General features: G+C 44.6%; 1 protein-coding gene across 1 annotated transcript in view; it reads left to right on the forward strand.

The window, feature by feature from the left end:
* SPATA5 (spermatogenesis associated 5) overlaps nucleotides 1-9953 on the forward strand; it is a 252906-nt gene extending 242953 nt beyond the window's left edge. The window contains exon 16 of the mRNA XM_036312780.1: nucleotides 9008-9953. Coding sequence (XP_036168673.1) covers nucleotides 9008-9184 — 177 coding nt within the window. The 3' untranslated portion in view covers nucleotides 9185-9953. The remainder of the gene's footprint in view (nucleotides 1-9007) is intronic.
* Nucleotides 9954-11147: the final 1194 nt, after the last annotated feature.

Raw genomic sequence — 11147 nt, forward strand, 5'->3', positions numbered from 1 at the left:
ATGTGAAGGCCTTAGGACATTACTGTACATGACTTTATTCTTTACAAACACTGTACACTTAGGCTACACTAAATTCATAAAACAACATATTTTAATGCCCCACCTCTGGCAGCCACCACCTCCCCAGCTCCCACCACCTGCAGACTTGGAGAGGAGCCCTAGAGCAGCTAGGACTTTGCTTGGTCTCCTCTCCCCAGAACACGTCCGTGCTGCTCTTCTCTCTTTGCCTGGGCGCTAGCCTCAAGCTCTCCCCTTCCTAAGTGCTTTTATCCCATGACTCCAGTAACTTCTGGTCATAGCTTGGTCATTAGTTCCACAAGGGCTCACAAATACACCTCTTTATTTAGAATGACCCATTGTGCCCCCAGACATGTTTGCTTTTTTTAGTCCATAATAGACAGTGGTCTTGGCTTCAGTTAGTTATCACAGCAGGAACTGAGTGTTTGTATATATATACACACATACATATTTTTTTAAAGCAAAAATTAGTTTATATTTCAGTTCATAGAAGACCGCAGCAGGGGACTGTTTTGTGGACTCCCAAAGGTCAAGGGGCATGCTAACCTGATATGTTTGGGGAGGAGAGCAAGGCCAAGGCTGGAGGTCCTAGTCTAGTGAGGGAAATAGACAAGTACCACAAAGAGCTCTACACCCTGACAGCTGTGATGTGAGCTAATAGTACAAGTGGCTGCCAGACCATAAAACAAGTGACCCAAGCAGTCAGGCTTGGGGAGGGGGTGGGGAGGTAATGAAGTTGCCTCAGGCTGTGCCTCCCAGTGAAACCTTCACTATGAACCTGGAGAGGAAATAAATGGATTAGCCGGGACTTCACACACCTTGCTCCAGGAAAGGGACCTGGCTGCTATATCCCCAGGGCCCGGAACTTGCTAGTTGTCATAAAGATTTCTAGAATAAAGAATGTATAGGGCAGGGGTGGGCAAACTTTTTGACTAGAGGGCCACAATGGGTTCTTAAACTGGACCGGAGGGCCGGAACAAAAGCATGGATGGAGTGTTTGTGTGAACTAATATAAATTCAAAGTAAACATCATTACATAAAAGGGTACGGTCTCTTTTTTTTTAGTTTTATTCATTTCAAACCGGCTGGATCTGGCCTGCGGGCCGTAGTTTGCCCACGGCTGGTATAGGGGGTTCTCAGCATCTGTTCATCCTTCCTCTCATCCCTCTCCTTCCCTGCCCTGGTTCCCATCCTCTTCATTCCCATACCAGTTCTTTTCTAAACTAAAAATACTCCTTTTTATTTTATTATGGTTCAGTTAATGTTAGAAACATTTAAAATTCCCACAGGTGCAGATGGTTCTAGAAACAGTAAGAATAAAAACTCCTGATCTTTCCAGCCCCAGAGCTCCATGGAATGATTGATGCATTTGTAAATTTTAAAAAGTAAAAATTATTATGGGCTTCTCCATGCCATAATAATGAAGGGTTATGCACAGGATGTTCATATACCTCAGCTATATTTTTAGTGGCCTCAAAATAACTTTAAATCAGTGAAAAGTAAGCAACCAAGGGTTTTCCCCCTCTTTTTTACTGCCTTTGAATGTGTCTTTACAGAAATTCTTGTTTTCTTTTGACTCAGTACTGTGTATAGCATGCTAGACAGTATGACCCTAACAGAATCCCAGAAGGATTCATCATCATCATCTTATTTTGCAGACAATTCAAGGGAATGTATGTAGCCCAAGAGCAATACTTAGGTAATTTCTTAAATATGTCCTCCCAAATCCTCATTTCTAGCATCATGACTTAAAAGTTTTCCATGAGGTGGCATTTTAAAGGACTTTAAGTAAGGGCCTCTTGTTCCCCTCCCTGCCCCAGAACTCCCTTCTCTGGCCCGCATTTTCCCTCTGAGCTGCCTTCTGGGTAGTTTGGGCACCCTCGTGGTTCTTGCCTGGGACAGTTGGACTTCATCTGCCGCACTGTGGCTCTCAGCTTCTAAGGCTTCTTTCGGTCACCATTCAGCCACCTCTGAGCAGGTCTCAATGGGGCCGGGAGAATGAACACCTAATCTCCCAGGTAGCCTCCTTCCTAAGCACCTCCAGTGCAAGCTATTCTGGAACAGCAGGCTTCCACTCCTCCCTGGCTTCTAATCCATCCCCACACAGGGAAGGAGGTAGCAGGCTGGGAAAGTGAAAAGAAAGGCGGGGCCGTGGGCAGCTGGCACATAATGTCCCGGCCAGCTGCAGCCCAATTAGGCTCAACAGGTCACAGGTGTTCCAGACAGAGGACTCTTTGAACAAAACCCCTGTCTTGAAAATACCTAATACTTTTTCAAGCACTGCAGCCCATTCCTTTTGGTAGATTCTTTAAAGCTATTTAGTGCACTTGAAATACAAAGAGGCTGAAAAGCACATTTAGGCCTCACTGGAGGCACTTTCCTCTCGCCAGACAGCAGGAGCAGGCGGGGAGGGCAGCTCTGCTTCTGCATGCACCCAGGGCACATAGTGCACCCGAGGATGGCTGGCCGCTCTCCCCTCCAGTTCAGTCCTCCACATCTGACACTCTCCTAGATAGCTCACCGCCCATGCTGGCCATGTCCTGTGCGCATAGACCCCATACGGTGCACTTGTCATTCCTGTGGACCTCTCAGCAGCCCTGGTGTGCTGATTAGAGAGGAACGTGAACCCTGCTCTTCACAGCCTCTGTCCTTCTCACCTGAGGTTACCCTGTCAATTAGCCTCCTCTTCAGCCACAGATCTGAAGGCTCCTGTGCCTTCAAGGGGCTGGAGGTCGGGGAGAGGGGCGGGGAGTGATAGAACCAAGCTAGGCTTCCCCTGCCGCTTTAAGCCACTTTGAGAACTTTGTTACCCTCCACCCCGCTGGGAGGGTGCAGCTCATCTCAGAGGGAGTGAGGAGCTTAGTGCTGAAGGATGGGACAGGACTGCAGTGTCCCTGTTGGAAGACAGCTGCCCCCAGCTCCCCCCCCCCCCCCCCCCGCCTCCTCTGCAGGCCTACATCCTCTGCACTCTCAGGTGCTCAGCTGCTGCCATTGTCCCAGTCTGTTCACAGCCAGGAGAAAAGTGCACATACTACCCAGGCCTTGTCTGGAAATGGAAAAGAGTCTCAGTGCGCCAGAGAAGGTGGTGTCCTTGACGCTGAGGACACGGGGCAGGTAGCCACACACAGGATGAGTGCTCAGAACACTGCCCAACACTGCAGGTCTTCCTGCCTGTTGATTAGTTTTTGGCAAACAAACAGTCTTTGCCTTGACTACTGTTCTTTATCACATCGTCTTAAAAAACGGTTACTGCCTGCTTAGAAAGAATACGGATTTCCATGTTTGTAGTGAACCTGCTTCTGTGTTACTAAGCTGGCCCACCTGTTTCAATTCTTGTCTGTGGATGGGAACGAACCGTAGGCTATGTATAAAAGGTTTCATTTTTTTCTTCTTCAGTGAAATAAGACATTGTTCTTACTTTTCATGGCATTCAGAATTCAGCACAATTGCCTCTTTTGCGCTTTTGCATTTAAAAGTGAGGTAATTAGATTTCCCAAGGTTCAGTGGTCAAGAGCCTCCTCCTCCTGGGAAGCTGCTCGCACCCTCATGAGCGTGGCCGTCCCGTAATCCAGTTACTGCTAAGTGGTGTCCTACAGGCACTGCTTTCTCAGAGGGGGTCAGCCCAGCATGAAATCCAGCCTCCTGGGTCCTTGCATCACTGAAAACAGTCACTTACTCTTTCCTTCAGTGACTTTCTTTTGAGGATTTCTATTATTTATGTTATTTTTCAGGAATCTGATAGGTCTATTATTACTGCTGAACAAATGGAAAGAGAATTGGTGACACATTGGCACCAAATAAATGGGTGTCATGGCCACAGAAACAACATGTCTTAGTTTAGCTCTGACCGAGAGACCTTGGACCACTGTTAATCTTTTGTCTCCTTTGTTATTTCCCCTAAACAGATAGTATTTTCACCTTTGCAGCAAGGCACATATATATTTTTTTAAGTTCGGGTATCAATATTTTGGTCACAACATAACACCTAGCTTTACAGAGGCAGCCAAAACCTTTTGCTTTTACAGCCTAAGGGCAAAGGCATCCTATTTATTTAAATGATCTAGCCTGCAGCCTGTGGGGAAGAGGACAAGATGGTGAAGGGTCAGGGAAAAGCTTCCAAAACCCTTTTTGCCAGAGAAGTAAGGTGCTCAAGTGTCCAGCGTTTTCTTTGTAAACAGGTTAGTTTAACATTCTAGACAACCCGTGATTCCAGTTTGTCAATTCAGCTATATCTTCTCAGTGAGGTTCTTCTGTGCCCTCCTGGAGGAAATTCGGCTGAAGCCCCTCACCGTGGAGTCCCCGACTCCGTCTGCTTTTGAATATGATGCCAGCAGAAGGGGGGCGTGTGGTGTCTGTAGCCTCTTAGAGAGGTAGATACGTATACATATACTCGTCTCGGTAGGTTCTCTTACAAGCTTGAGAAAGTAATGAGGAGGTCCTAGTTTAAATTGGAGCTCCTTTTACTCAGTTTCTATAGTATTCGTTCTCAGAGATGTATTAGCAAATTTATCAGAAAAGACCCTCCCTTTTCAAAGTTTAATACGGAAAAGAAAATCCCTCAGCAGCTAATGGGAGCCAGATTACTTTCATCAAGTGGAAGAGTAGATCACCATTTGCACAAATTTTTTAAACAAAGCTTCCATTTCAGTCCTCTAAACCAATATACATATTACTGCATTGTTGGCACGTTTTCGGGAATCTTTCTCAATTACAGGACACTTTTCCCCCATGACAACACAGCAAAAATGTTCTGTCCTGTGTAACAAATTTTGATACCCAAGGAAGCTTCTCTCAGACTAACACAGGCATTCCTGCCAGAAGTCCTCATTTGTGTTCTAAGGACGAACTAGGGTCCCAGTAGTGCCTCAGATGAAACATTGCTGAAGATGAACATCCATCACAGTGTGAAGCAGTTTTTGTTACTGACTTTATCATTCCAAAAGCCTCAGTAGAACTGACAAAGTCTAGGTCATGTGAAATGTAAGTGAAAATATTACAGGGCCTGATATGAGAAAGATGCATGTAGCACACACTTTTTGAAAACTTGTTTTAAATTAAAGAATTGTTGAGTTCAATTCAACAAATATATACTAACTGTTTATATCTCCAAGTACAAATGTGTGCTGTGGCCACTGCCCTTTGACCTCATTAAACAGACTGGCCCTCTGTCTTTTGCTCAGCCCTTCCCCTCTTCTCTCTGTTCATGGAATAGGGGAGAGCAAAAGAAAAAAGGTGTGAGGCAGGCAAGAGTCACATTGTGCCTTGACTGAGTTGTTTGGTGGGAGTTAGCACCTCCTAGAGTCTGTGCTAAAGATCCCCAATAACTCTAACAATGGCCATTTATAGGTTTTTCTGCCAAGAACAGGGCAGGGGGGGAGTTCTGTGGGAAACACTGGGTTAAAAAAAATTAAGCAGATCATCATTATTAGGCTTCACAAAATTTTTAAAAGTCTACCGTGCTTCGTGGGAAACAGTATAAACACTATTACCTAAAACTTATTTGATGAGAAATACTTCTTCTGAAAGACACTAATAGCTCAAGGGGAATGCTGGCATGGGCCATGGGAGCAAGCGCGAAAGCGGCACCTTCCTTCGGAAGTACAGTCTCTTGGCACTCCTACCAAAACCGTGACCCCAGAGCCAACAGAACCCAAGAATACGCCTGTTTTTCAACCTGTCTTCTTCGTTGGGTCAGGAGAGAAGAACCAGCAATACCATTAAGGCTTTTCCTTTTGGAATTTTTACCAAGAAGCCCTTTCATGGGGAAAATAAAAACAAAGGAACTTTAGGAGCGGTGCTCTGTCCGCTGCTTGTGCATCAGATGCTTGTGAAGTCGGTGAGAGCTTTAGAGATGCCTGTCATTGACGAGCCCTCGCTGCCATTGTGGCCCTCGTGACTTCTGAAAACTATCCTTGCTCTCTTTTTAGTGCCCCCCCCTTTTTTATGGAATTACTCTTTTACTTTTAGTTCTCCATTTTGGTCTCCTTCCCCATCTTGCCATTTCTTTGCTCACTTTATTCCTTCTTCTCAGAATGCCCTTTCCTTCCTTGTATAATATCTAAATTCTGTCCTTCCCACTCCGGTTTATGAAGCACTAATTCCTTCCGTTTCTCCCCACCAAAGTACTTTGCCTTCTCTCCCCACCAAAGTTAGCTGCTGTCTTTACCTCCTGGTTTGGGAGCATCAGAAGACAGGTACTGTGTCTTGGACATCTCTAGATGCTACACCAGGCCTCACCTAGGTGTTGCACAAAGGAGCTATTCAGTAGGTGTGATTGATGAAAGCATGACTGGTCAGTTATGAGTAGTGTACTATTTCCTCTCAGTTACAGGTTGTGTATTGCTAAGTAAATATAATAGGAAAATAAAAGTGGTGGAAAGGACTGCCTAATTGGCTGGTTCTTCAGGGTGTCCTTGTAAATAAAAAAAAGCAGGATGACATTTATCAAAGCAAAGTGTTGCGTTCAGGTAGTCCTCCTGCCACCCTGGAAGTGCAAACAGCTGCAAACCCAGGAGGACAACTTCCTGGGCGGTCCTCGAAGGCCAGGATTCTGCCGCTGTTTCCCTTGTCATTGTCTCTCAAAGGTTCTAAAGGTCATCTGTGCCTAATCCACACATTTCTCAGCACTCTCGTCAAAACTCTGTCCAAGTTTTCTGTATCTCACAGATTTGTAGATCTCCAGGTTGGATGGAATTGTTAAATAAGGGTCAGGCCAGTACTAAATATTACAGGGAATTTCTCAAATGTTAACATACACTAGAGGCCTCAAGTTACAAACATCCAGCTTTCAAGTGGCTGTGATTGCTCTGACCACATCTCACCACCTAGGCCCCTCTGTCACTGCCATGGAAGCCACCACATAAGGGCAAAAATGCAATTTACCGCTTAGAGAAAAAGCTATAGCTGCAGATACGGAAGAAGAAAAGCTGACCTGCAAAGAGAAATTACTTAGGGGAGCTCACCCCAAGGACAGCCTTTGAGGCCTCAATGACCTGTCACTACCCACCTGCTCTACCTTGACACGTCAGACTACCTGGAGAATCCAGGAATTACAGGAGTATAGTCATTTCTTCTTCCAGTTTTATTTCTGTGTATTGAGAGGAAGCCTCTTAGACTGTGAACTTTCTCACATGTGCCAGCAGAATTAATCACCTACCAAGTAGCTCTGTGAACCAAATTCCAGGAACTTTGAGAGGCTCCAGGCAGCCTTTCAGTCACCTCTCCTTTCCTCAACTCAACCAACCTCCCCACCCCCTACTCCCTACCCACCACCACCTCCCTACACGAGCTCATCTGGCCACTCCATTTGCCATGCTCCCATCAAGACTTCACATTAGCTGATCACTGCATTGTACAAAACCTGGGGCACTGGTCACATAGCAGTCAGTCAGCACAGTCATGAGTAGTTGTCTGGCACACGTGGCATATACTCAGTAAATGTTCGTAGCATTCGATGCTCTGTGAGCTAAGTCTCACTTCTGAAGTGTGCAAGACGTGGCATGCCCAGAGTGATGGCTTCTCTACTCCACTTAGCCTGAGAGGGAGCAATGCAGTGGGAACGTTCCTGAACTGTCAGAGGGCTGGACTCCGCCGCCAGCAGAAAATCCAGTCCTCTCTGCCTCCTCCCCTCTGGACCTTCTTCCGACTTTTTAGCCTCATAATCAGTGCTTCACATTCTTACCCGGATGAGGAAAGTGCTGCTCAGAAGGAAGGTGGGAGGGTTGAGGCCCTTCAAGGAGGTCCCCCAGTTCTCTTTGGCACATAGTGGGACCATTGAATTGCTAGGTTACCATGCTGGGGACTCCACCCTCTCTTACCGTGCTTATTATTTATCATGTCTTATTTTCAAAATAACTTTTTTTGCACCAGGGTATGTGATGAAGGTGTTTTACTAATCCCTGAAGTTTTATGTTTTCCCTCAAGTTTGTAGCCACTCTTTCTGGAAAAGCATTAACATGCAGAACCTTGGCGGTCAACTTCAGTGCTCATTAATGAAGCCCAGAATTAACAGTGTCATTGTCGTAATTTGACAAAGCCACCTAAATCTATGCATGTTTTTTTGAAAGCTTCCTAAAAACATGCTGCTAAATCCCCTAAAAAGGGACTGAATTGCTTTGGCAGCCATTAGCCCAGCATAAGCAGAGGAGCCTTTTCAATAAGTGAACAAACAGAGAAAATATGCTGAATGGCTGGACAAATGCGTTTCAGCTGGCCCTTTCATTTACCGATAGAAGGGCGCAGTCAGTATCAATCACTGTTTTCCCTGTTGCCCTGAAAATCACAATCTCTCTTTTCATCCCACAAGCCCCTTTCACCACAGTAATGTGTCTTTAGAATGACACTGCCATCAGCCTGTTTCCGCTGTCTGACGAGTAGAGAGCTTAAAAACACATTTCAGGATTCGAGACTTGAACCTGCCTCCCTTCCGGTTCCCCACCACCCACTCTGCCCCCCCATTCTTTGCCATTCTTTCAGCTTCCCTGGCTGAGTAAACAGAATTCACTTCTCTGTTCTAACGCAGCTCTCCAAAGTAAACAGAGACAACTCGATCTGATATTCCCGAGATTTAAGAACTCATTAAAGAGATGTACATAAAGAAATGCTTTTACATGTTGGTAATACATCAAAGGCTGAAAGGAATGTGGCGATTCTGTGCGTGGCCAGGTGTGCTGATGAGCTGGACCTCACTATAGTGCCTCCTTCCCTGCCCCGCCACACGTACACACTCATCCTTCATAGTCCTGCGTGAGACAATGTGCCAGCCGGTCTGTTCCACCTTTACAGTTGTAAGCAAGGGCCGTTATCTTGATTATGTTGCTGCTCCTGGTTCTGAGTACTTAATGCGTTGTTTGGGAATGAAGGTGATTACTTTTTATCCTTTTGAAAATGTAAGTGGAATAGGTTTAACAATGTGCTTATAGTTGCAGAACTTACACCGAAATGCTACATTTCTAAAAACCAATATTGATTGCCTTCTCGCTCCCCTCAGGTCATCGCCCTCTGTAGAGAGGCCGCCCTTCTGGCGCTAGAAGAAGACATTACAGCCAAATGCATCAGGAAAAAACATTTCACTCAAGCCTTGAGCACTGTGACGCCCAGAATTCCTGAGTCCCTGAGACGTTTCTATGAAGATTATCAAGAGAAGAGTGGGCTTCATACACTCTGAAAAAACATACCCCTTCGTTATGCTAAAAATGCTTTCTAATTTGTTTCGTTTTAAAATTTTGTGTTGAGAATGTTAAAAAAAGAAATTCTTAAGAAACGAAATGTCTGAAATTTGTAGACTGGAATTAAGGGGCTTCAGTTCTTGTAGACATTTTAAATCATATGGATAAAATGAAAATCTCAGGACAGAGGTTTAAATCAGTTTTACCTGGAAATGTGTGCTGAGTTTTAAAATGTAAACTTCTAGCTTTTTCACTTTTGACCTGGTTCCTTCATCCCATGAAATGCTTTTCTTACTTCAGAGCCCATTTCAGTGCATTCCTAAATGCCAAACCTAGGCATCAGTTTTATACAAGAACAGAGAGAATTCATGTGGATGACGCATCGGTGGGAAATATTTACAAATCTTTATTTTTGAAGGCCAAACAATGAAATGGCCAGAAGCACCTGCCAAGCTTATGTGGCCTTGTTTCCAAATACATACTGGGTCTCATTATATTCATACCTGCATTTTTGTTTCAGCCACATTAATCTATACTTATGGCAGTTAAAGAACAAAGAAATAAGAGTCATTTCATATACTGTAATGCCCTTTAAAAATTTAAAAAATTGAAAATATAAGCCCAGTCCAGTCCTAGAGCAGTACTTGATGGTGTTTTTTCATCAAATGCTAGAAATGAATCGTATAAAGTGTTCATGTCTTAACTTGTACACATTTTCAGTCACCAATAAACTTTTCAGTTAAAAGATGAACCAAATTGTACACTCAATCATATTGTCTCATGTTTCATTCTAAATACATTTATTTATATTTCTGGTTATTTTATCCTTGAGGTTTCTTAACGCTTGAGTACTCCATACATATCCTTGAAAAGTTGTTGGACTTTGATTCCCTACCTTCCTAGCAATGGAAAGAAGTGCACTTAAACCTGGTCACTGTAGATCTTTGAAAATCCCCAGAAAGACAAGTCAGGCAAGAAATACCTGATTATCAAAATAATGGGGCTACACAGTTTTGTGGTGGCAGGTATTCTGAAGTCGTGTCCAAATACTTCATTCTGTAACTATCAGAAGTAGATTTGCAAGGTTTTTTCCCAGACTTCAGTGGTTTGTTAGTACATAAAATCACCAGAGGGTTGAAAACTATTACTACTATTTAGAACTGTGCTGTCAAATATAGTAGACACCAGTCACATGTGACTATTTAAGTTTAAACTCTAACTAAAATAGTATTAAAAATTTAGTTCATCAGACATGTTAGCACTTGGCAGCCACGGGTGACGAGTGCCTGCCATATGGAACAGAAGGCATTATAGAACACTAGAGGCCTGGTGCACAACATTCGTGCACTCGGTGGTAAGGGGGTGTTCCTCAGCCCAGCCTGTACCCTCTTGCAGTCCGGGAGTCCTCAGGGGATGTCCAACTGATGGCTTAGGCCCGTTCCCCGGGAGCAGGCCTAAGCTGGCAGTTGGACAACCTTAGTGCTGCCACGGAGGTAGGAGAGACTCCCGCCACTGCCGCTATGCTCGCCAGCCCTGAGCCCAGCTTCTGGCTGAGTGGCACTCCCCCTGTGGGAACACACTGACCACGAGGGGGCAGCTCCTATTTGAGCGTCTGCCCCCTGGTGGTCGGTGCACATCATAGTGACCGGTCATTCTGCTGTTTGATCCATTTGCATATTACCCTTTTATTATATAGGAGTCCCATCCCTAGGAAATTCTGTTGGATTCCGCTGATGTAGAAAATGAGGCTTAAACATTGAAACAAATAGAACCTCAAAATTACTTTTTTGCTCCCATTTTCCCTTATGAGAGCAGCATAACTTCTTTCCTACAAGTACTGGGGCACAAGAGAATAAGAGAAAAATGTTTTCCAAAGGCCTGAACATTAAAATTAAACTCCATTGCCAATAAAATAAAAACCAGAACAAGTAAACTTGAACCCACACAGGCTTGTGGGCTGCA

Source organism: Myotis myotis, unplaced genomic scaffold (genome assembly GCF_014108235.1).
Source record: "Myotis myotis isolate mMyoMyo1 unplaced genomic scaffold, mMyoMyo1.p scaffold_m19_p_6, whole genome shotgun sequence".
Lineage (NCBI taxonomy): Eukaryota > Metazoa > Chordata > Mammalia > Chiroptera > Vespertilionidae > Myotis > Myotis myotis.